We start from the raw sequence: 25,775 nt of genomic DNA, 5'->3' as shown, positions 1-25,775 counted from the left end.
TCTCAATCTTGGGTTTAAGCTTCCCTTACATGAAGCATCAAGCACATCTGAGATAAAAAGGATCAGGACCCTAGACATTCTTAGGTTTCAGAGTAGCAGCCGTGTTACTCTGTATCCGCAAAAAGAACAGGAGTACTTGTGGCACCTTAGAGACTAACAAATTTATTAGAGCATAAGCTAATAAGCATGTACTTATTACTTATGTACACAAGTACTCCTGTTCTTTTTGTAGACATTCTTATACAGTTTCAGGTCTTCTTTGACAGCTCGGAGTCCTCAGGTGAACAATAGGCAATTTTGGAAACTTTGAAGTAGACCTATTTCCTAAGCATCACCGGTAATTAGCTGCACAGATTAACATATGGAAATGTAGCCATTAGGCAGTCCATCACAAACTTTAAACAGACATATAAACAATGACATTATTTCACCCAAGATTCATCTAAATGTTAATATTCCTTTTTGATTTCTGAATATAGTGACAGACAGGAACTGTCTGTTTACATGGCTAACATTTTGTTGACAAATCACTTTTTAGTGAAAAATTTCATTGAAAATAGGTGTGCACCTTTTTCAATATTTTCCTCAAAATATCAATAACCAGTTTAATACAAAAATTGCAGGAGGGTTTAAAAAAAAACTCAAGAAAAATTAAAACAAAAATAAGGGGTCCGCGTCAAACCCTTTGAAAATAAAAACTTCAACATCTGGAATTTCTTTCCCCCAAATGGGCTTGCATTTCTCACAATCCTGGTAATTTTTTGTGGCTCTTCAAAGAGGGCATGATTGGGCTCAAGAGCAGGACTAGGGGATGCCCTTTTCTACAGTTCCCTTGTGTGATTTGTATGTTATATTTTTATGAGGAACATAAATGATTATACGTTGGTGCACACAGTTCTGCATTCACTGTGAGGCAGGAAAGCCATTTCACATCAGAGCAAAGAGATCTTAAACTGACAACCCTAAACCCACGTGATTGGTTCACTGAGTCATCTGATGAAAGCAGACAATTCCTTCTTTCACACTCAGTTACAGCCTTCTACTGCTAACCCAGGCACATAGGACTGGCAAGCGCTCTGGCCAATAACATTGATTCCTAAATCTGAAGGGGAGGTACAACCCCAGCACACAGGAAAATGTACTTTCTCAGACATACAGTTTGATCTGAGCCTCAGTGTCTTACCATCATGCCAGATCTACCCTTTTCTGTCTTAAAGTCCTTAAAGTCCTTGCTACTGGTATTAGGATTACAGCACTGCTAAATTGGGGGGCTGGTTTCTCGCCTTCAGCTGCCTCTCAGTAAAGCCACATGACCAGGAGGAATTTTTAGTGACTCTTTCCCTGCTGCTGTGCTCAGAGGCGGAAGTGAAGGGCATCTGAAAGCGTGAGAAGGGGTGTCTGGACAAGGTAAATTACTATGAGTTCTAGGAGGGTGGTTTTTTGGTGGGCGTGACATTTAATGTGGTTTTGCTCTGATCAATCAGCTGTGCTTGCTGCAAAGAAAAATCTGCTGCCAAGAAAGTTCTGGCTTCAGAGAGCTTTCCCTTTCGCCCCCCCAAATTCCATCAACGTGAAACTTGCCACATGAGACCCCCAACCAAATGGGGAATTTGTTTTTACAAATGTGTTTAATTTAAAATTAGCTCAATTTCCCCCCTATGAAATCATAAATTAAAATATAAAACCAAAACCAAATCAGAACAAGCCGTTTTCCAGGGTCACCCGCCGGTCGGCTAACTTGCTGGCCTTGGAAAAAAAGAGAGTTTCATCTTTTGAAACAAATATTTTGTGATCTATCAGTCTGACACAGGGACTCGAGTCTTTCTGGTGCTGTGTCTGTTGTCTATAAAATATAGGGCCAAATTAGCTGCTGGTGTAAGTGGGTGAAATGCTATGGAAGTCAACTGAGTGGCACTCATTTACAGCCGCAGGGAATTTGGCCCAGAGATTAAGCGTGACAGGCAGGTATTGCACAGGTGTGATATTGACCAACTGACCTTTTCAGTCAAGGAAAATCAATGCTGGTGAAAATGGGCCAAATTAACAGCCCCGGATCTTGTCCATTCTACAGAACTGGCATTGAATGAGCAAATCCAGTGCAAACGCCTCGGAGCAGCCCCAGAACCTGTTTAACGTGTGTCCACCAGCTGTTTGTAGCAAGAGGTGGGGCTCAGTCTCCAGGAATCAGTTCTTTGCTTCCTCCTGGCAGGCCAGCAATGCTAGCTGCGGGGTGGCTTTCTGAGACAGGCACTGGTTTACTAGGAACTAAGCCGAGACTCCCCAAACTCATTTCACGGGGGCCCTTGAATTCATAGAGATTTTTTAAAGTCAACGTGTGTTACTGAAGGAAGTCTCCACCCTATTTCCACACTATATTTTTTCACATATTAGTAAGCCAAATCCCACTGATTTTAATAAGCCATTCTGCACTGTTTTGCTGATCCTAACAGGTTTGCTGGAACTGTTATGGCTACCTTTCCCTTCCTGAATCTGTGTATTAACAAGACAGGATTAAAAATATTTTCATTGGCGGAGCTCCTAGAAAATGAAATGCCACTCACTGTTCATACCAGCTGTTGGGATACTATGCCATTTGCTGGGATTATGGAAAGTTTGGATTATTACATTGTGCGAAAGCTATTAACAGGGCATCCTGCTACAGGGAATATTCTGCCGCATAGCAGGAATACTACCCCAAGTGAATGGCTTCACTCTCAGATCAAAGGGAGAACTATGATGTTTCTGTTTGCATTTTAATCAGGGACCATCTTTTTGTTCTGTTTGTACAGCACCTAGCACAATGGGGTCCTGGTCCAGGACTAGATGCTACAATAGTACAACAATAGTAAAGGCAAATAAGCTAGTTTGATACATAAGTTACGGTCCTGAAACACAGTGTGATAAAATTCAGGTCAAAAATCATGTGTTATAATACCTGGAATGGGTCTCTATTGAAACTGACTAAAGCAGAGAACTGAGTCCCTGCTAGCATCATTTCAATTCGGTAACTAACTTGGGTCTTTAAACTAAAAATGACAGCCGGTGTTAGTTTTTTTCAGAAGTATGAACTGACAGGTGACAGATGCAAAAGGTAAGAGATGAGGCAGGAAAGATGATGAATTACATATTATACAGGTGTACCTACCAGGTGGGATTTTCAAAGCGCTCAGCTTTGGCTTGACTTCTATTTGCGCTCAGTGGCGGAAGTCTAAATGACATTACTGAGAGCACAGGTGGGCCAACACGGAACGCTTTTGAGAAACCCACCCATGCTTGTTAATAAGTTTTCTGGCCATGGAAGTGTGTTCCGTGAAAAAGATGCAAGGGGATGACAAAGTCCCGCTTACCTTCAGAGTTGTTTTTCTCATGTACAGTGTAATTCCCAGTACCCAGTTTTCTTTATGTTGGCTCTCAGCACAAGTCAGCTGGTGGGATTTTTAAACTGTCTCCTAGGTTGAACTCAACCTAAGAGAAAGTTTAAAAATCCCACCAGCTGACACGTGCTGAGAGCCAACATAAAGAAAACTGGGTACGTGTTCTGTCAATGACAGCGGAAAGCGCCAAGATTAGAGTGGGGGGAATATTTTTGATTAACTGTAAAACTGCTGAAAAATGCATTTTTCAGGGCACAAAACTACTTGCAAATTCCAGCTGAATTCCACAGATAGCTTGGGCTGGAAAAAATATATGATTAAAAAAAAAAAGGTCAACAGATCTGGTTTCAACCATTTCAAATGAAATGTTTTGACTTTTTGTTTTTAAAGAGTGGTTCATTAAAATGTGTTTCATTTTTAAAAGTGAAACCAAAAAGTAAAAAAAACACCCAGAAGAAAACACCAAACTGATTTTTTTTTGGGGTTGAACTAAATCGGTTGACTCAGCATGAATATTTTTTCAGTTTGGAAACGAACCCCGAACTACTTCCGTTTCAGTTTAAATTGAACCATTCACTCTCTCCCCCCCCCCACTGCCAGTTCAGCCCCGAACCAAAAAATCTATTGATTGTTCAACTCTAGTCAGGATACCACACACCCCTTCTGCATCTTGTTTTTGTTTGGTTTTTATTTTAGTTCTTTTTTTTTGTTCATGTGGAAGGTGACCTATTTCGCTGCAGTTTAAATCACACTCTTCTTTTCTCTCCCCTTCCATATACCTAGTTGCCTAAGAAACTGTCTCTCTTTGGGTGACATTTTCAAAAGCACCTAAGTGACTTAGGAACACAAGTCCTTGGGATTTAGACTCCTAAATCACTCTGGCAGTTCTGAAATTTCCATCCTACATACACATAGATATGCACCTCTAGACAGATCAATAGATATTTCAGCACCAATCTCAGGACCAGGAGCGTCACCAGCTTTTCTGCCGTCCTAGGCAGCGGAAGGTCCCGCCCCAAAATGTCACCACCCACAGAGGCAGCGGAGGGTCCCGCCACTGAAATACTGCCGCGGTCGCCGCCCTCCAAATTGTAGTGTCCTAGGCGACCACCTAGGTCGTCTAATGGGTTGCGCCGGCCCTGCTCAGGACTGGTTGTTATTTATATTTCAGCAGTGTCTGAAGGCCCCAGTTGGGGACCCTTGTACAAACACATGCTAAGAGATGGTCCTTGCCCTCCTTGCCTTGGAGAGCGTATGTATCCTACTGATTAGTGTGTGGTACATTCCCCTCCCACCCCATGCACCCAAGCCAGAGAGGATAAGATGCTCTTACAGCCCCCAGCTAGCAAACCTGGCTCTTTAGCGTCTCTATATTCATGCTCCCAGCTCTGGAGTCCCAGGTTCTATCCCTGGTGTGTTAGAAAAAGTTAAACTAGTAGCTACAAAAAACAAAAAGTTCAGTGTGCCTCAATCAGGTTATTATTAGATACACATTCTCCAGTAGCTGAGGTTTCCTTTCTGCATTGGCAGGGGCTGGACTAGATGATCTGCTAGGAATTTTCCATCCCTAGCACCTATGATTTGGGGATTGTTTTGCCTGGAAGTTTTGGTGCATGTTTTTGTCTTTGGTATTAATGTTAGAATTAGCCAACCAAGCTATAGTAGTGATATGAATAAGGTGTGGGACTAAACCGTCTTATCATTTGACTATATACGAGACCTACCAGCCATCTCTGGGGAAGACTGATAGAACATAATGCAAAAGGAACGTTTCTAAGTATCCTGGTGATGCTGATCAAAACACACCAGTGTGGAGACAGGATCCCAAACTACAATTACACCCATTTATAAAAGGGTCTGTGCAAAAGGAGGGAGCCTGTTGTGTCATTCGGGATTGATCCAGACCCCCGCTGATGTGGAGGCAGTATTTCCACTGACCTCAGTTGGGGTTGGAGCAGGACTCAACATGCCAATACCTGGAACATCCAATTCTGCCAGGTGTCACGAGGCTGATGTGATGAAGCTATGAATTGGCCACTTTATCTACTCTTCTGACTGCCAAGTTTTCTTCATTTTAACTGACACAGGTTCACTTAGGAGACCGTGCCTGACAATGATGGAGAGATATCAAATTTCCTCTCTGCATGGGGTTGATATTATCTGATTGGTGTTCATAAAAACATTGCTGATAATTGTGGTTTGTTCTTCAGCAGTTAAGCCATGCAGTCTGCAACTGGTTCCTATTCCAGGTCATGCAATTGTTCATGGCTTAAATTGGTTTTGCTTTGGAGAGGAGTCCTTTGTATTTATATTTAAGAAGCACCTTCATAGAAGCCCACCTTCTGAGAGCTTGACTGACTCTTGGGTCTCCCACCACAGCTTGCCGCCGTTGAATGGCTTTCCCAGCAAGGCACGTTGTAAAGCTAGGACCGTGGCAAGAAGCATATGTAGAGTTACAAAATGCAAACCTAGTGCCAGTCTCACAGGGAATTTCAAGATTATTTTAAGGGGATTGTTTTGCATGACCTTTTATCAGACATTTCTCTAATTGAAACTGTTCGGTGGTAAATGATTTAAGATATAAGAATGTCACAACAGAGGAGCAGGGAATGAGATTGGAAAGTAGTAAATTCCCATCCTCCTCCCATTCCAGTTGTTCAGCCATGCTGAAAGAGAACTCAGTTCAGTTTCATCCCCTGGGCAAAGTTGACGCGGGCTCTCCAAACTGGCTGACTTGGTGGGTTAGCCAAGCCTAGCAGTGTTTGCCTTCAGGACTCAGAGTGCTATATTCACTGAGCCAGACTCCAACAGTGTGAGCTCAGGACACTGCATGATGCTGATGAAGGTTTCTCATGGTGGAGATGAGAGTACAAAGAACCAAATCCAGCCTCCTCTTTGCAGTATCTAAAGCCTTGAAGTGAAATCCTGCTCCCAATGAAATCAATGACCGTCCTGCCCAGTGCCTTCAATGGAGCCAGGATTTTACATTTGGATTTTTATTTTTTTGTGCAGAAGAAAGGAGCTGGGTTCAACCATCTCTCATGCTCATTAGACCTGATCATTAGAGGCCTGATGGGTGAATTCTCAGCAGGTTCTCACCTTTGAACTCAAGGTGTCTCTGAACTAGAAATCTTCAGTGTAGGATATTGAATGACTCTTTCTTTAGTGCACAATATTCAATAGCTCAGTGGTTTGTGCATTGGCCTGCTAAACTCAGGGTTGTGAGTTCAATCCTTGAGGGGGCCATTTAGGGAACTGGGGTAAAAATCTGTCTGGGGATTGGCCCTGCTTAGTGTTTTTTCTCTTATAGCAAAACCACCTATGACTAACATCCTTGTTACAAGCTTTGCTGTGCTTTGTGTGTGTCATGACTGCCAGAACAGACCGTGCTCACATACCTGGCATTTTAGGTGCTGAGGATGGCAGACAGTTCTGATCTCTGGATTGGCAGCGCTTATCTATTCCTCCAGTCGACATCTGAGAAGATTGTCCTGCCCTCTCTTTATGGAAGCTCCCACCAGAAATCTAGCGTATTCAAGGCCCTCAAGTTGGCTTTAGCAGGTATGTGTCATTGCAGTGAATACAAATGGAAACGTCACAATGTCTTATTTCTTTACTTGCTCCATTAATTTTTAAGGGCTTTGGTGCTTGGGGAAAGGTGACAGATTCACAACACAGGGAATTTTTTAGGAATCTAACTGCAATTTCATGGGTCATGTCCCATCCTTTCCTATTAATTTCATTGAAAACTGTAGACTTCTTAGGGCTTTTACAGAGAAATTCAAGCCATGATCCTCCAATGCTTGAATTCAAGCACTGAGGCAATCAGAATCCTTGCACCCACTGGATGACTTACTGTCCAATACAGGGCCGGTGCAACCACTAGGCGAACTAGGCGGCCGCCTAGGGGTTGAGGGCGCCTAAAAGCCTGCTCAGGCGAGGAGGTGGAGTGGAGGTGAGCTGGGGCGCGGGGAGGGCCGCCTGCAGTAATGGGGGGGAGGGGGACGCACAGGGGAACCGCTCCCCGCCCCAGATCACCTCCACTCTCCCTCCTCTGCTGAGCACACAGCCCCTGCTCTAATTCTCCTCCAATCGGCGCCGCAAGTCTGGGAGGGGAGGAGAATTAGAGCGGCACCGGCGTGCTCAACAGAGGAAGCAGAGCGGAGGTGAGCTGGGGGGGGTTCCCCGGGTGGGGTTAGCTGCCACAGAGGTGGGGGGGTTCCCTGGGCGGGGGGGGGGGGGGCGGCGGCTTCCCCGGGTGAGAGGTGGGTGGGCTGGGTTAGCTGCCACGGCAGGCGGGGTTAGCTGCTGTGAGGGGGGCTCCTCTGGTGGGGGGGTGGGGGCGTGGTTAGCTGCCGCAAGGGGCGGGGTTAGCGGGGGTGGTGGTGGCGCAAGGTGGAAGTTTCGCCTAGGGCGCGAAACTTCCTTGCACCGGCCCTGGTCTAATAGTAAAGTGAATCCTTCTCTCTCCTTTTCATTGCAGCACTAGGTAAAACTGATGTCACACTGGTTAAATCAGAATTCTGCACTGATAGCACCAGGCCTAGACATGTGCACGCTGGATAGATTATTAATAAATTATTTGTGCTACAATAGCACCCAGAGGGCCCAAACGAGATTGGTTGCCATTGAGTTATGTTTTGTATAGACACATAGGAAGAAATTGGAAACTCTTCAGGGAAGGGACTGTCTAATAGACAAGACACAACGGGTGGGAGAAAGGAAGCATTCGTCTCATTTCACAGATGGGAAATTAGTGCACTGAGAGATTAGGACTCCAATGGGGCTACTCACATGCTTAAAATTAAGCATCTGCTCACAAGTGTTTTGCTGGAGCAGGATCAGAAAGCAGAGCACCTTGCAGGATTGAGCCGTAAGGGTTGTGGCTGAGTGGGGAATGGAACCCAGCTCCAATCCAGTGCCTAAGCCACAAAACCATCCTTCCTCTCATATGACCACCCTTCCCAGTATCTTAGCTGTTGATATACCAGAGGGAAGAGATCGCCACTATTCTCAGGTTCCAAATCATTATCTTTGACACTTGGATCACAAAGTTAGCAAATTGCTTAGAGTCCAGATTATTATTTTTTTTGAACAATCATAGAAACCAAGACAGGACAATTTTAGCCCCGTCCAATGTCAGTGGAGTTTCAACAGAGAGGAATTTGGTCCAGTCTAACTTTTCCTTTCCGTAGACCAGAGCAGCTGGCTACAACCGCTGACCCGACTTTTTATTCCTGGGTTCACAATTGCAGCCCAGTGATGAAACCTCACTTACCCTGCATTAGAAAACGAGACTTGTCAAGGGTGGGAAATTCTGGATATGGGAAAAATTACCAGTGAAAAAACACCTGGAGCAAATGACCGATAATTTGCTATTGGCTTCCTTTTATCAAACATATTGAGCCGAATCCCTTGTTGGTATAAGGGCACAGTTACATTGGCTCCGGTGGAGTTGAGCCCTTTTACACCAACACAGGATTGGCGCTACAAACGGCAGAAGCATCTCAGCTGTGATCCTTCGCAACCTATTGACTCCCTGGGTAACAACAATTTAAACCAGCTGTCACATTTGTTTTCTCTCCCCAGAACAAACATCTTAGTGTCAATCATTTACTGTACAACCAACTCTCCAGTGTGTCCTTTAACTGGGTTTCTATAACTACAACCTGCCTTTTCTCACCAATCTAACAATCTCAGGCCAGATTCATTGGCGCGCCCCAAATGCTTTGTGCTTCTCCAGCAACACAGAGCAGCAAACAACCTGGCTTGATTGCCTGGTTAGGCCAGGTTTGTGGCTTAACTAAGGCGGGGCAAAGCATCCAGATTGTACTGGCTATATATGTGAACAAGAGCTCTGCCCATTTCTGTATTAACAGCACTACATTCTGCACTGCACAGCCAGACCTAAAGAGGGAATGAGACCTGGGTATTCAGAGCAGATAAGCACAAAGTCATCTCCCACGCAACCGCCATAAAGATAACTTGTACGCAGTTCATGACGACTCTCTGTGTTTGTACAGTACCTGCTTACCCAGATCAAACTCTTGGGCAAACTTCAGTTGAATCAACCTCTTTGTACTCCTGATAAATGGAATGAGAAGGCAGAGATACGGGGCAAAGGGCATTTATTTATCAGTAATAACAGCAAATTCAAATGCCTCTCTCCCCAAATGCCCAGTCTTACATCTGTTCCAAACTTGGCCTTGTGATGCAACCTGAAATGCATAAAGGATCTCCATGGTACATCCCAGCAGGGCAAAAGCCTCGTTCTACACGTAAAACAAAGAGATCCTAGAGGTGCTGGGCTGAACTCAAGTGCTCTGGACTAATGAGGCACAAACAGATCCACTTTGACATAGGACATAGGCTGTTGACCCGAGACCCAGCACAGATATTTGTTATCTCAATATAGCTGATTGAAATCAATTGAGAGGTGGGCGAGGGAGGGAGTTGACTTTGGCTAACTACATTGAGGTAAAAAATATCCTTGCCTTGTCTCCATTAGGATTTTACATCGAGTTAAGAGACACATCTGTTTGCAGTAAAGACAAAGCCTCAGACAGAGAGGTTTTAGATATAGGGTATATCTATATAGGGTTTAGATATAGCGTTTATCTTCAGAGCTGCCCTTAGGGATCTGGACACAGTTCCAAAATCTCAGCCACTATGTATGAAGACAAACACAAGAGAGAGAACAAGAGGATAAAAGGATAATTTCACAGAAGGTGCACGACTGAAACCTTACTAAGGGTTGGTCTACATTAGAAACTTTTGCCAATACAGCAGTGTCACTTCGGTGGGTGATTTTTAATGACATTTCTATACTGGCAATAGCCCTAGAGTGGACATGGTTATTCTGACAAAGTCTTTTTGCTGGTATAGCTTATTTTGTTCAGGGAACTGGTGTACACTAGACTGGTGATGCCAGTCATATCGAATAGCAATACTGGCAAACCCTTCCTAGTGTAGGCAAAGCTGAAGGAGGATTGGGGTTGCAAGCAGGAAGCTGACAGGTAAAATGCTCTGTGGGATCTCACCTATACCTTTATCTCCACAGCAGTCTGGCCATATGAGAGAGGAACACTCCCTCTTTAATCTCCTCTGGGTCAAGTCTACCTGCCCCGTAGTTAGAGCTTAAAGTTAATTCATCAGTTTAGCATAGTTAGTTTCTCCCGCTGGGCTTGTGACACCAGCAGAATTACCTGTTGCTGACACCCAGTGTAGCTGTCTATGGATGGTTTAACTGCAAATAGGACAAACTGAGCACATAGCATTGTTACACTTGATTTCCTGGCTGATTGCAGTGCCTCTGTTTTCAGCAAATTTATTTCTCCCACTGCTGACCCCTGCTGTTAGGACTGGGTAACTGTGCTGGTGGAGACAAAGCACCAGAGGGCACCCTGCATTCTACATTAGATATAATGAATGGTCTCTCCCTATTGCAGGGAGTCAAATAACTCCCCTGTCTGTGAACTGCAATATTAATGAATCGCTAACAGATTCAGCTGTGGGATAATTTGGACTGAATACTTCCGTTCAAATGGGTTGCATGCATAGTACATGGTCAGTTAAAGCTTACCTCTTTCCTCCCACTTTCAAATACAAGCTCCCCAACCCAGAATAATTAATAATACAGTCAAACAAAAACACAGAGAAAGGCTGTCCAGGCACAGGTCTGTCACCAAAAGTTCGAGGAGACATACAGTGAGTCCCCACCCGGGCAGAGTTCATGGTGACAATCTGTTTCATGGCAAGAAACTGACACTGCCTGCCATTCTGTGCCAGATTCCACAGGCAGTCTGCATGGCGTCGACATGCTCAAAGTGCACTGCAGTGAGCCACATCTGATTATCCAGCTTAAATTCTGCGTACGAGAGAACTGCCGCAAATTCCTTCGGAGCTACCGGGCCGGGCTGTTCCGGGAGTCTCTCCAGAAGCACCTCCAAGTCACCCTGTCAATGACAGCCGTACCTGTTCAAGTGGAGCTGAAGGCTGGCAGCGAGCAGCTGGACCACATGCTGAACGAGGAGGAGCGCTGTTTGGACTGTATCTACAAAGAAAAGGTACATTAGAAGGAAGGATGGTCTGGTGGTTAGGGCCCTAGGCTGGGACATAGAGGACCTGGCTTCAAGTCCCTGTTTTGCCATTTATTTCCTGTGTGATCCCGGGCAAGTCACTTAAGGCCAAATATATAAAGATACTTAGGACCTAAAGATGCAGGTAGGTGCCTAGTGGGATTTTCAGCAGTGCCTAAGTGCCTAACTCCCATTGAAATCAGTGGGAGTTTAGTGACATTTTTCAAAAGTTAGGTGCTTTTGAAAATGCCACGAGGCACTTAAATACCTTTAAAAATCTAGCTGTTAGCCTCTCTTGTGCCTCAGTTTCCCATCTGGACAATGGGGATAATAGCACTGCCCAACCACACAAGGGTGCCATGAGGTAAATACATGAAAGGCTGTGAGGAGCTCAGACGTTATGGCAATGAGGGCCAGGTAAGTACTGAAGATAAATAAATGACAGCGAGAATATTACATATTTTGCATGTAATACTTGGCACTTCTCTAGATCTCGGGGTCTCAAAGTGCTGAACAAGCATCTATTAAAGCTCAGCACTGCTGTAAGGCAGGAAAGTCTAGTATACCCTGTGTATGGAGGGTAAACTGAGGCACAAACAAGGCTGAATTGTCACATAAGTGAATCAGTAAGAAAGCCCAGCAGTGCCGTGTTACACTCGTGAGACCATCTTTCCCGATGTTGCTTTTGCCTCCCCTACATCTCTTTTGAAAGTAGCGTTTGGAGCAACTCCTAAAAACTGGGGCAAGCACAACCACTATAAATCACAGGTTGTCAGCATGGTTTGAACTGGGACCTTCAGCACCAGGACCCAGACCTCTAAAACCTGAGCTGGTAACAGTAGTAGGCTGCTATCCTTGATGTGGACCCCATCCAGTTGAGAGAGATGCAAGTTTTACATGCGTCATACCAGCAACTGGCTTTAATGGTCTGGCAAATTATTGCTCAGCCTTCCTGAATAGTTTCCAAACCTTGCTAATGATAATAGAGGCTGCTGTCTTGGGATCTTCTTAGCTCACTAGAGTATAGAGCCTCTGAAATAGATTAAATAATTGTATTCAGTCTCCTGTTCCTTGCCTCTGTGCTTCCTTTAGATGCTTGTTTCACCTGGAATTTAATTTGGACTAGCTCAAAATGGTAGCTACTAAACATTTTCACTATCCCAAAAAACAGATACCTATTGTACCTATGGGGGGTGGGGGAGGAGGCGCGTGGGATACATCGCTGGATTGCTTTTTTGCAAGGAAATGAAAGGCAAACATGTCATTATGGGAGATAACAAGAGGCTATATTATGCATCTTGTCAGTTTTTGCCTGCTGCTCCTTTCCTGGTCTTTTTGCTGAATTCGCAGACAAGCCAAGAAAAGATGGACTCATTCTCTGCTCGCAAACCTGACTCAAACTGACTCAATTGGTGTAAATCTGAAAAACCCAGCAGCAGAGCATGCTCTCACCTGTGTGTTTGTACCTACATGGTACAAAGGACCATTAGCTAAAAGGAAAGACTCATGTAGTGACTAATCTTCACTCTAATGTGTAGCCTAGTGGTTGAAGTAGGGCACTGGGAGTCCGAACTCCTGGTTAACTCTGGTTTTTTTGCCAGAGTGCCACACTGTTTCATTATAATACATACAGGAAGCACTTTGGTCTAGACTAGACAATATGATTCAGTCAGTAATAAGTAGCTGCTGCCCTTAATGATTTTTAAAATAAAATAGAATATTTCAGCTATTATATTATCTCCTATTATGACAATAGGTGGTTGAGGTCCTGAAGAAAATGAAAGAGAACTGAAGAACAGTTCTGCAGAGTACAAAAGCTTGTTTCTCCCACCAACAGAAGTTGGTCCAATAAAAGATATTCCCTCACCTTCCTCGTCTGTCTCATATCCTGGGACCAACATGGCTACTATCACACTGCGAACAACGTATCATGACATGTCAGTAGTAGTAGTAGTGACTTCTGACACGGTATGAAATAATGGAAAATTAACAAAAAATAACATACAAATGAAAAAGTAAATTAAAATAAATTTGGAAATGAAATTTTGCCATTTTGAAACAAAAGTTTGCCTCAATCACAATTATTTGGAAATTCTGTTTCACGAGAAATTTCAAAAAATGTTTGTTTTCGTTCCGGTTCAGAACAAAAAATAAATTTTGATGTGTCGACGTTACCCATGAAACAAATTCGGAGATGCAGCCCGCTCTATTCCTGGCCTGTTTTCCCAGGTCTGCCACTTATTCTTTGAGCCAGATCCTCAACTGTTGCAAGTCAACATAGACTTTCAGTGGAGACTGGAGTTCTGGTGCTCCTAGAATACAAGTAACTATCAGTAATGAGCTTCCCTCCACTTTATGATTTATTTATTGAACCTGTGTCGGTGGAAAAATAGGATAGGGGAAAGTTTGGGGAGAAAAGAGCCTTTTAAAAATGAAGATTATTTAGTGCAAATTCATAGACTGTAAACCCATAAGGGACTATTAGATCATCTAGTCTGTCCTCCAGTATATCAGGCCATAGATTTCATCCAGTTACAACTGTATTGAGCCCAGTAACTTGTGTTAGGCAAAGCATGTCTTTCAGAAAGGCATCCGGTATTGATCTGACAACTTCGTGAGAAGGAGACTGCACCACCAATGACTGGCACTATTTGCCTTACAGCCCGACCGCCTGAGGGATGAGGAAATTGCCGAGCTGGAGGAATCTTTCAGGAGCCTGACTTGTCGACAGGAGAGCAACAACACGGCCCCTTCAAACAACCACAACTCTTTGAACTCCTCATCTCTGCCTTATTGTTCAGGGGGGAGCTCTCTGCCCTCAGGAGCCACCTTCATCTTTCAGGAACAACAATTTGGTGAGTGGAATGCGTTACCTAGGGAGGTGGTGGAATCTCCTTCCTTGGAGGTTTTTAAGGCCCGGCTTGACAAAGCCCTGGCTGGGATGATTTAGTTGGGGATTGGTCCTGCTTTGAGCAGGGGGTTGGACTAGATGACCTCCTGAGGTCCCTTCAACCCTGATATTCTATGATTCTATGAGTGGTTAGAACCAAGCTGTCAGAATCTTAAAGCTGTGGGTCTTTCGCTCTTCAAACCCCAGAAAGGAGAAAGCTTAGAGAACCAAGGACGGGTCCCGGATGAGTCAAGAATAGAATTGCCCAAATTATGATCATAGGAACATAGGAGTTGCCATACTGGGTCAGACCCAGGCAGTCCCCAGTTTCTGACTGCGACCAGACCAGGCGCTGCAGGGTATGTCTACATTGTAGTCCGGAGGTATGATTGTAGCCATACCCGGCTAGCTTTGATGGAGCTAGCTTGTTAAAAACAGCAGCATGGGCCGGCCACTCGAGGACAGTCCAACCCAGGACATATTGGGCAGCTAGTTTGTGCCATCGCATCTACACTGCTCTTGTTATTTCAGCTAACTCATGCTGCAATCACAGCTCCTGACTGCTGCCTAGACATACCCTCAGAGGAAGGCGCACGAAACCCCACAGTAGGCAGTTGTGGGATATAATTTACCCTGAGGGAAAGGTTTTTCCCAACCCCATTAATGAGAGGCTGGTTTATAGTCAGAGTTAAAGGCCAGAAGAGACCACTAGGTCATCTAACCTGACCTGTACAGGGGTGGCTCTATGTATTTTGCTGCCCCAAGCACGGCAGTCAGGCGGCTTTCGGCGGCATGCCTGCAGGAGGTCCGCTGGTAATGCGGATTCGGCAGTATGCCTGCGGGAGGTCCACTGGTCCTGCACCTTCGGCGTACCTGCCACCAAATTGCCGCCAAACCCGTGGGACCGGCGGACCTCCCGCAGGCATGCCACCGAAGGCAGCCTGACTGCTGCCCTCATGGTGACTGGCAGGCCACCCCCCGCGGCTTGCCGCCCCAGGCACGCGCTTGGTGCGCTGGTGCCTGGAGCTGCCCCTGCCTGTGTACCACATGTCAGCAGCCACACACTAAATCCAATAACTGCAATGAGACCAAAGTATCACAGCCCACAGGAGACCAGACTATTCCGTGCTACAGGCAGAGAACAGTGCCCAAGGCCCCCACAATAGGAGGGAAATGATTCAGTGAGAGGTACCCAGATAATCCTGGCAAATGACCTGCACATCCACACTGCAGAGGAAGGTGAAAATCCACCAGTCACTGTCCATCTGAGTTGGGGGAAAATTCCTTCCCAGTCTCCCAGATAGTGATCAGCTGGACCCTGAGCAAATGCACAGGAATCAGGCAGCCAAGCACCTCAGAGACAGAGCGCGAGAGAGAGAATGCTTGTGCCACCTTGGAGCCCTGGCCCGTGCCAGCCAGTGTCCCATCTCCAGCCATGGCCTTCCCTGATGCTTATGCCCTGAAGCAGGAGGGTTTATAGCCCACCCAGACTCTTGGGTGCTTTAAACTCATCAGTGCTGTAACTCCGGGTCACACTTGCAGCAGCAGAAAAAGACTGAACGAAAAACAGACTGGATTTTCCTCTGCAACACGCAAGTGAGGTCAGTCAGGGGCCTATCTTAGCTCTGGGAATAGGAATAAATCACCCCCGTGAGCGACATAAATTACCCTGACATAAGCGCCAGCGTGGACAGCTTCTCCCCTTGCATGGGCTGGAGTAGGTTAGCCAATGGAGAAGCTCTCTCCCATCGCCTTAGAGCAGCTACATTCGAGAGCTTACAGGGGCACCGCTGTAAACGCTCTAGTGTAGCCGTGCCCTGAATGGCAAAGTAAGAGGAAGATGCTTCCATTTTCAGAGACAAACCCATGCATGAAGTTAGGGCCCCTGAAAATGAGGGACTAATGGCACTGATTGGGCAGATAACCATCCAGGTTTCCCCTCACAGCTCTGCCACTGTACCCCAACTGTGAGCTGCTACACCCCAGCTGTTCCAGTCTAGGCCCTCTCCTGAGCAGAGAGATTTTTGAATGGTCTCAAACTGCAATATGGGTTTGTGGGGTGCACAGCAGAGCCCACCTGGGTCATTGTTCATTGTATGATTTAGCCCCATATAAGGATTTTACAGGTAAAAAGCAGGGTGGGATCTGCCCTCCCTGATTCACTATTTCAGGAGTCAACAGCTATAGAAGGAAATTGAGAGTGTTTTGAAAAGGAACAGAGAAAAAGATCAGAAATAAGAGCCTGAGGGTTTTAAAAGGGCAAGGGCTGAGAGCAAAAGGTAAAGGGGAACATCTAAGAGAAAAGTAAACCCCATCAAACAAACGTATGGTTCCGCTCCAGTGGGAGACAGCTTAACAATATGTGTAGCCAGGACTGGCCTCATGGGGGTGCTCTAAACACATGGCTGCCTTGGACATCAAGCTGGAAAGGTCTTTATCAAGTACAAACTCCCTGCCGGACATAGGTCACTATCCTCTAGTCTTGATAGCGGGTGCTAGATGCCCGAAACCAGAAGATGGCACATTTTAACAGTCGCAAATAATTATTAATAATTGCCACTTAGTGAAGATAGCACTGTCCTTTGGAATGAATGGATGCGGAATGTTCATTAGTATAAATTGTGGACTCAAACCCTTCCCTGCTCAGCAGTCTTTGTAAAACATGCACCCTGCTCTCCTCACATAGTCACTACCTGTAGATCTAAGTTACCTAGGACATGACCTCTGATATTCCCAGACAGGGCGCGGGAAGAAGCGATTCTCAACGGTAATGACTCCTCTGCTGATAGTGAAACACTTATACTTCATTTAAAATCAACATTCAGGATGAATCAGAAACATATACAAATTATATCAGGTCTGCTAATAGCGCCACAAACAGCAGCATCCCTTTATATTTTCTATTACAACCAAAGGTACATATGAAAGGCTGCTAAGAAATGCTAAGAGCAATGATACACCGCGCTTATAGAGATCCCCATGATCACAGATACCAAATGGTGGATTAGCACTAATGTAAGAATCTGTTATGAACAAATTTCTATGGCAGTGATTTCAAAATCTGAAATGTATAACTGGAATCAGCTGGCTTTTTACCCTGGCGGGTATGGGGAAGTTGGTCACAGTATCAGCATTGTGGATTGATTAAGGCAGATCAGTTCAGCTGTCATGGCTTCCCTTCCCCCATATATGCTGATTTGGATGTATTTTCAGTGAGCACAGATCTCTGTGCATAACGCTCTCTTCATGCAGAATTTCCCCCTTTAAATTTAACACTGTCAGGGTGTGGTATGAGGGGGAGGGATAGCTCAGTGGTTTGAGCATTGGCCTGCTAAACCCAGGGCTGTGAGCTCAGTCCTTGAGGGGGCCACTTAGGGATCTGGGGCAAAAATCAGTACTTGGTCCTGCTAGTGAAGGCAGGGGGCTGGACTCGATGACCTTTCAAGGTCCATTCCAGTTCTAGGAGATGGGATATTTATTTATAGTGCTGTCCCAGGAGCGAGTTAGTAAAAACTCCAGCTAACAAAGGGTGGGTACAACTCTAGGATAGAGTTTAATACATTACACACATGCTAAGTTTTGTCCTTTGGGGGCATTCACCATACTGAGGTCTCTGCTTCACAAAATATTATGTAGACTTGAACATGGCATTGTGTTGTGCCAGTGCAGTGATGAACTGGGACCCCAACGTGTTAAGCACTTTGTGTTCCCTTTAAGCCAACAGAACACTCACGCCAGATGACCATCAAAAATTTGCCAAGCTCGTGTCGAAGAAATGGAAGCAGGTGGGTAGGTCTTTGCAGAAGAACTGCCGTGCCCTTCGGGATCCTGTCATTGACAACTTGGCCCACGAATATGACCGAGAGGGATTGTATGAGCAAGCGTACCAGCTCCTTCTCAAGTTTATCCAGTCGGAGGGCAAGAGAGCCACGTTACAGAGGCTGATTGCAGCCCTGGAGGAAAACAGTCTCATAACCTTAGCAGAGGAACTCCTGGGCCTCCACCCTAGTGAAAACGACACGTCATAGACCAGGGATGGAGATGCCAGTGGAACTTGGATCTTGCCTGTTTCAGACAGTTTCCAAGACTCTTGCCGGCCTCCCAGGAATGCCAAGCTCAGTTAACCACCATGGTATCCTACTAGCGGAGAATGCCCAAGGAAAAGCCGCTGTGCATTTACAAAGTCAGCCTGGGTACTGAATTACTACAGTGCTGACCCACTTCATTGCCAGGAGACAGTGCTGTTTACAGGCTGGGGAGAATAGCTTCCAACTGGCTCCCAGTCACTACCCCCTGCGGCAACATGTTGCAATGCACCTAACAATGCCACAGCCCATGCCTACGGACTGTGTCAACATGGGGAATGTTAAAGAGCAACTGCGGTCTCAGGAAAGTCCTTTGGGAAACATTCTCCAGGTGCTTAGAAAAAATTCTGCTCATTGAATATAGTACCCACTTGGAGGGGTATTCCCCCCCCCCACCTTTATTCTTCACAAATAAGGACATTTTATGAAAACAGTAACTCCCCCGCTAAAAAGCTTGTCTGCTCTTTCCTTTCTCTTCCCACCTGAAGGCATCTTTGTTACTGGAAGAAAGTTTCAATTCTCCATGCAGCAAACAGCTGCAATGGAACAAACTGCAGGTGGTAAATGAGCAGGAAGGGCAGATGAACTCTTCTTAAAGGTGTACTGCAACGTCAAAACCAACTCAAGCCCCTACCCACGTGCTGAGTGATGCCGCTAAGCAGGTTGCAAGGTCCATTCATCACACCACTGGCTCTCTTTAAAAACTGGCCTTGGCTTGGCTAGAGAGGCCCCAGAATGCAGCACTCTGGGACATCATATACCAGGAGAGTCAGGATTTGCACGGCCTCTTTCTTGGGCATGCTGAGATTCTGAGACAGCCAGGAACCAGTGGTGCCCACGTCACATACTCCGGATTTCAAGTGTAAAGTTTGGGAAAGTACAACAAAAGAAGTAGGGTCAACTTCTGCTCTCAGTTAGATCATGACAACCCCCACTGGCTTCAGTAGGTGTGCCCAGGCTGTAACAAGAGCAGAGTTTGTGCCTTAGCCTATAAGGAAATACACAGCCACATATAAGTGAGCCTAAGCAGACACGTATCATGTAAACATCATCATCCAGCTTGCTTTCCTGCGGCAGGTTTCTTGTGGCATCCTGGCCAGTTTTCACTTATTTGTAGGCCTTTTCTTGACTCCATCTAGCCTTCCCCCTCTGGAAATGGTCCCGGAATAGCAGACAGTCCCTTGGGGGACATTTCAGATTTTGCGGGGAGGGTGGATCTGCCAGTGCGTGTACTCATGTCAAGTTGCTTGCTCTCCCTCGCAAGGGCAGTGCTTCTCCAACGGGCAAGAGCGGACGTCCTTTTAAACCATTTCATGTTTCATCCTATTCCTATAAAGCACTTCTGTAACCTTTGGCTGAGACAAAGAAATTCCCTGATCAGGAAGCGCTCAGCCCTGGGATCCAGATGTAGGTTCAAATCAGAGTTCCCGGGAATACCGCTCCCGCCTGCTAGAATGATACTATGTTTGTCACGGTGGCATCCGAGTGCCTAGAACGGGGGTGGCCAACCTGAGCAGGAGCCGAATTTACCAATGTACATTGCCAAAGAGCCCCAGTAATACGTCAGCAGCCCCCCTTCAGCTCCCCCACCCCACTCCCAGCGCCTCCCACCCACCAGCAGCCCCACCAATCAGCACCTCCCCCTCCCTCCCTGCACCTCCCGATCAGCTGTTTCGTGGCATGCAGGAGGCTCAGGGGGGAGGAGCGAGGGCACGGCAGGCTCAGGGGAGGGGGCGGGAAGAGGTGGAGTGGGGGCAGGGCCTGTGGCAGAGCCAGGGGTTGAGCAGTGAGCCCCCCATCCCCCGGCACATTGGAAAGTTGGCTCCTGTAGCTCCAGCCCCGGAGTCGGTGCCTGTACAAGGAGCCGCATATTAACTTCTGAAGAGCCGCATGTGGCTCCGGAGACACAGATTGGCCACTCCTGGTCTAGAACAAGCTGAGCCTGACCACTCAATTGGTACCTGAGACAGTTTGCCTTTGGATCCAATTCCAAATTCCCACGATCATGAGTGTTCACACGCAGGGTTTGCTAATCCCAAGAGGATATGTGAAGTATAAAATCTGGATATGGGATTTTAGGGTACGATGCTGCTCCCATTCTTTTGCAATTGGCTTCAAAGGGAGCAGGACTGGAACCTCATTTTGGGCCCATCTCCACTAAGGCAGTCAGCAGTCCTACTGGTCCCTGGCAGGAGAACTGATGTTACAACAAGCCATTTGACGAAGGGCATTTTAACGAGCACAAACTGGAAAATCATTTTTTATATCTATTTTGCAATTGCATTTTACACTAATGGTTCTTAGAAGACAAGACAATATACATGCTGTCCTGTCACTTTTTAATCTAACATTCCTAAGCTATTAGTCGGTAGTCTTACTTAACTGCATGCACAGTCTTCTACTCAGATCAGCGCTAGCCCCTCTGGAGAGAAAAACTTTGCCAAGACTCTGCAGTCAAAAAATCTACCCTTCTATTCCTCAGAGTCCACCTTAAGTCTGATTTTTTTCATTGCTGTTGCCATTTTACATCCATGATAGAGCATGCATTAATTTATCATCCCTGTGCTTTTTATTCCTCTGTCAGTGCTAGTCATGTGTGTTCCCTCTTACTCACAGATTTCCTCTCAAAAGTGCATTAGTGTTAGAATTCTTGGCAGCGCATGTAGGATAACATCATTTTTAATAGCATTCACAGGTGTCCTCTTTCAGAGAGGTGAAGTAAGAGGGTTTTCCAGTGGCATGACATAATGGTGCTGTCAGGAGTATGCATAGTGGGTTAGGATCCCTGGGAATGGCTGTATGTCCTAGTATCTTTTCATCAATCATTCCTTCTAGAATCAGCTGACATGCCCTAGACTTGGTGAATTCTGGCCTTAAACCAACACCTGCTTAACCTCCTATCCCACAGCTGTTCTGACCATATGACTTTTAGTACCATCTGGCACTTTGAGCCAAATTCAGACCTAGTGTCAGCAGATGCAACTCTCATGGAAGTCTCTAGGACAAATTCAGCATGTGATGTAATGGTACAGAGTAAACTGCATTAATCTGGCATTCAGTAGCAGTCCAGTTCTGATCTCACCTCTGTTTTATACCAGTGTGACTTCAGTGAAGTCTGTGGAATTACTCCTGATTTACAGGGATGTGCAAAAAGAGTGCAACTTACACAATGAAGGGGAAGAAGAGGAGGTGGCAGAAGGAAAAGAAATTAACAGAAATGCGTAGAATACAAGAGTGGGGCTGCTTTACCTCACTCTACAGTATGATGAGTGGAACTGGACGACGAGGGTCCAGTTTCAGGAGGGACCTAGTTTGGTGAGGCTCCAGGGACTCAGCAATATAAGCTGGGGCCAGGCTGCTCACACACACACACACACACACACACACACACACTCTCTCTCTCTCTCTCCCCCCCCCCCCCCCCCCCCTCAGCATGCAAGGCTGGCCTGTCAGCAAGGGTAGTAAAATTCTATTTCCTGTAACTCTGCCTGTCTGGCATGTCACCTTATTGCTAACGAGACACACATCTTCCTGCAAGTTGTTTTTCCTGGTGAACTTCCTTCTTCTCCTTTGGTGTGTTAGGTACACACACTTTTTTTGCACACACTTAAATACCAATTAGGCACAAGTGGGATGCTTCTTTACCACTTACACCAGTCATCTAACGACCACTTGTGCGATGTACTACACCATAGTTGGCATCACTACTGAATTTTTCCCTGCACCTTGACACTGGTCCTATATCTTAAAGGGGAATCTGTGAAGATGTACCTGTGATTTCCTTCAAGGTCAAACATGCTATTATTTTGAACGCCACAGAATGTTAAACACAAATAAAGGCACTAATCAGCTACACAAAAACAAAATAAATGGACAAAATATTAAGCAAATAACAGAGATGAGGCCAAAATAAATTCCCAGGGAAAACTCCAATAGGGCTTTTTTTGTGGTACAGATTGTTTTTGTAGTGTTTGCAATGTCTCAAATTTGAAACAGGCTCTTTTCAGTCTGGCAGAGGGAAGACGAGATTGATCCAAACGGGGCTTTAAATGACTTGTTTTGGCATAACTGAGCTAAAGCGTTTACATGGCTGTTAAAGAGGAGGATGAAGTTTTAAATGGCCACCATGTCCACTTTGGCATAAAAGCGTAACTTTTATATGCAGTGTAGTTGTAGCCGTGTGGGTCCCATGATATTAGACAGACAAGGAGGGTTAGGTAATATCTTTTATTGATATTACTTCACCCCCTTGTCTAACTAGATTTATGACTTAAGTAAATCCAACTTTGTTTAAAGGTGTAATGAAAGAGAATAGCAATTGGGGAGACAAGGTGGATGAGGTAAATATCTTTTATTGGACCTGCTGCTGGTGAAAGAGACACGCTTTCAAGCTTACAGGGATCAGAGCTTAATGTAAGCTCAAAAGATTGTCTCTCTAATATCCTGGGATCTACACAGCTACAACACCACTGCAAATATCAAATTGGTCATCAGAGGTGTGATTTTCAGAAATCAGTAAGAGTTTGGCATTCAGCACTGCTGAAAAATCACACCCTAGATTAATTCTTCCACTTGAAGGAGAACAGACACTACGGTGGGTGCTTTAGAAACCATGGTAGATGACAGAAAGATATTCCATTCCAGCCTCAGTCCGAGCCCATGCCACGTACTCATGATGGACCGATTTATAATCCAAGAGCTGCGTACAATTCCAAGAATAATGAAAAGTTTTCAGTGTTGCCAATGCCAAGTATTCAGAAATCATGAGTCAGGACCCAGAAATCATAAGATTTAAAAAATAATAAATTTGGAGTTCTTTTTATTTGACATCGGGTATGTGCATTTTTAGGGTTTTATATTTTCAACCTTATCTCTGCAGTCATGAGGGCTAGAAACTTAAGGTTTGGAGGTTGTGTTTCTCCCCCCCCCCACCAATGTATGCTGAAATTCTGGTATAGTCACATGATTCTGGGTCTGGGGCTTTAAGAAAAACACCAAATATGAGACTTGTGATAAAACTGAGAGAGTTGGCAACACTGGGTTTTATAGCCAGGGAGTCACAGAACCAAGAAAAACAATACAGAAGTCAGAGGAAAACATGGCTGAGAACAAGACACATCTTGCACTGTTACTGAGAGGTAGGTTTACAGTTGAGGGCTTATTCAAACAATCAGACTCAGGATGCTCAGATTTTGAACTACCCAGAGCTGAGGCCCTGTTAGAAAGAGGTGAGGGGATTCTCTCTTAGACATTACCTGTGCCACTCACCTCAGAGCTGCCTCCCGCCTCAGCATTTAGGTGACAGAAATTGGAAGGGTCACCTTGAGATTCCATGGGCCTTCTTGCTAGGATGCACTAGTCTCTCTCCAGCTTCAAAGGGGAGCCCAGAATATTTGAACCTCAATCCCCACCCCATCAACACCCTCACACACATTTCACTTAAAATTTGAGGAAAAAAATAGATACCATGAACATGGCAATGAAAAGCATTTGAATCCTCTCAAACCGCTTGTTTACTTGGATTGGAAACTCTCTTATAAAAATGTGTCTTTGAAAGGATTGTAATGTTTTGTGCATCAACCCACTAAGACATTAGAAAGACACTGGAGAGGGAAAGAACAGGGTTTCTTCACCGTGAGCCAGGCCCCCAGAGGTTAGGACTTCAGTGGAGCTACTGCTTTAGGATCTGGACCTGTGTCTTTTGTTTAAAAATGGACCCACATTTTGGGCAAGTTGAGGTCTGGATCCAAGCTTTGTCGGTTTTCCCTGTCTCTACTAAGGGCTAAACCATGGTTGAAGTTTCCAAGCCAATTAAGTGAATGAGTCACGCAACACTTAGTCAATTGAGTAAGAGCTGTGTGGCTCAATCCCCTCATCAGGTTTGAAAATCTCAAACTGAAGCTCTGGATTCCGCGGAACTTCAGCTCCAGATCGAGATGAACAGTTTGCAGCTCCAGTGCTGAGGGATTTCAGCGCTGCAGCATGTGCACCCAATTTACAGCCTTTAACCTCAATAGTGTTTGTCTTTTATATCGGAAAGTATTCTGTTCTATTTTTTCTGACTTCTTCTATAAAGAAACATGTATTTTTGGTGAATATTGTTTGCATATATCAGATAATATTTTTACAATGTCTTTAGAAAAAGTAGTAAATTAGTTTGGCTTTCTTTGCCTCCGTTTTCATTTCTTACTCAATAAAACCTATTAAAAAGAGGAATATAATCGAGTATGGGAGGTTGCAACGGTAAAAAGAAATGAGGACACCATGGGAAGCTCTGAGCGAATAACTGCCTTCACCAGCTCTGACAACTTATCCACCTGAAAGATCCTGGAGATACATAGATTGTCAGCTCTTTGGGACAGGAACTTTTTGTTCTATGTTAGCACCGCACCTAGTACAATGGGGTCCTGGTCCGTGACTAGGGCTCCGAGGCACTGTGGTGATACAAATAATAAGAATAAGAATAAGAATCCTGCTGTCCAGAAACAGGGACGTGCAAAGCCCATGTGGTTTGGATTCTGGTGACAGCTGTGCAGACATCAATGACTTTTGGTTTGCAGGTTGCTTCCTCCCCTGCCCCAGTTAAATGCTCTGGTTTCACATCACAACCAAGCTTCACCACCAAGTTCCATAGAAGTTCCACCTATAACACTGATGGGCCTGTCAGCAAATATGACCAGAAGTTGAGGTTTGTTACAAAACTTGAAGACTGGCAAAGTTCCCTTAGTTTCAGTGCCATGATATAAGTTGTGAGCTACTTACATAGCCCTCATTGACCACAGTATCTGAGCACTTCACAAACGTTAGTGAGGTAGGGAATGATCATCTCGGTTTTACAGATGAGAAACTGAGGCATGAGGGGATTAAGTGGCTTCCCCAAGGTCACACAGGAAGTCTTGGCAGAACCAGGAACTGAACCCAGGGGTGAAATCCTGTTCCCTGGGAGGTTTACAATTGACTTAAGTGGAGTCAGGATTTTTCCACAGTCCAATACCTTAGCCACAAGACCATCCTTCTTCCACGTATCACCCTGTTCTAATACTAAACCCATGGATCAATGTATCAGGGGAGGATCTCAGAGTTCAGGGCTCTCTGCCCTAGTGATGGACAGGGCCACGCAGAGGATTCAGGGGGCCTGGGGCCTTCGGCGGCAGGGGGCCCCAGCTACTGAATTGCCACCGAAGACCCAGCACTTCAGCGGCGGGTCCCGGGGCGGAAGGACCCCTCACCACGGGTCTTCAGGGCACTTCGGTGGTGGGTCCCGGAGCAGAAGGACCCCCCTGCCGCCGAATTGCCGCCAAAGACCCGGAGCGGAAGAAGCTCCGGGGGCCCAGGCCCCACGAGAGTT

The 25,775-nt window shown here is 45.5% G+C and overlaps 1 protein-coding gene across 1 annotated transcript; it reads left to right on the top strand.

Moving 5' to 3' along the window:
• The first annotated feature begins 1,126 nt into the window (after positions 1-1,126).
• TRADD (TNFRSF1A associated via death domain) lies at positions 1,127-19,781 on the top strand. The gene is made up of 5 exons (XM_008166901.4): positions 1,127-1,407; positions 6,785-6,935; positions 11,163-11,440; positions 14,115-14,307; positions 18,060-19,781. The coding sequence occupies exons 2-5, from the start codon at positions 6,794-6,796 to the stop codon at positions 18,368-18,370; spliced, it is 924 nt and encodes a 307-aa protein (XP_008165123.1). The 5' UTR covers positions 1,127-1,407; positions 6,785-6,793; the 3' UTR covers positions 18,371-19,781.
• The last annotated feature ends 5,994 nt before the right edge of the window (positions 19,782-25,775 follow it).

This window comes from Chrysemys picta, chromosome 14 (assembly GCF_011386835.1).
Source record: "Chrysemys picta bellii isolate R12L10 chromosome 14, ASM1138683v2, whole genome shotgun sequence".
In the NCBI taxonomy this organism is placed as follows: domain Eukaryota; kingdom Metazoa; phylum Chordata; order Testudines; family Emydidae; genus Chrysemys; species Chrysemys picta.
Note: the sequence above shows the minus strand (reverse complement) of the source record. Positions and strands in the feature narration are given on the sequence as shown.

What these genes read in the sequence shown, in the direction of transcription:
- TRADD (XM_008166901.4), top strand. Translation starts at nt 6,794, where the DNA reads ATGGCAGACAGTTCTGATCTCTGGATTGGCAGCGCTTATCTATTCCTC. An exon ending in CCTCAAGTTGGCTTTAGCAG is followed by an intron (nt 6,936 to 11,162) that starts GTATGTGTCATT and finishes ATTCTGTGCCAG; the next exon opens with ATTCCACAGGCAGTCTGCAT. An exon ending in CTTTCAGGAACAACAATTTG is followed by an intron (nt 14,308 to 18,059) that starts GTGAGTGGAATG and finishes GTTCCCTTTAAG; the next exon opens with CCAACAGAACACTCACGCCA.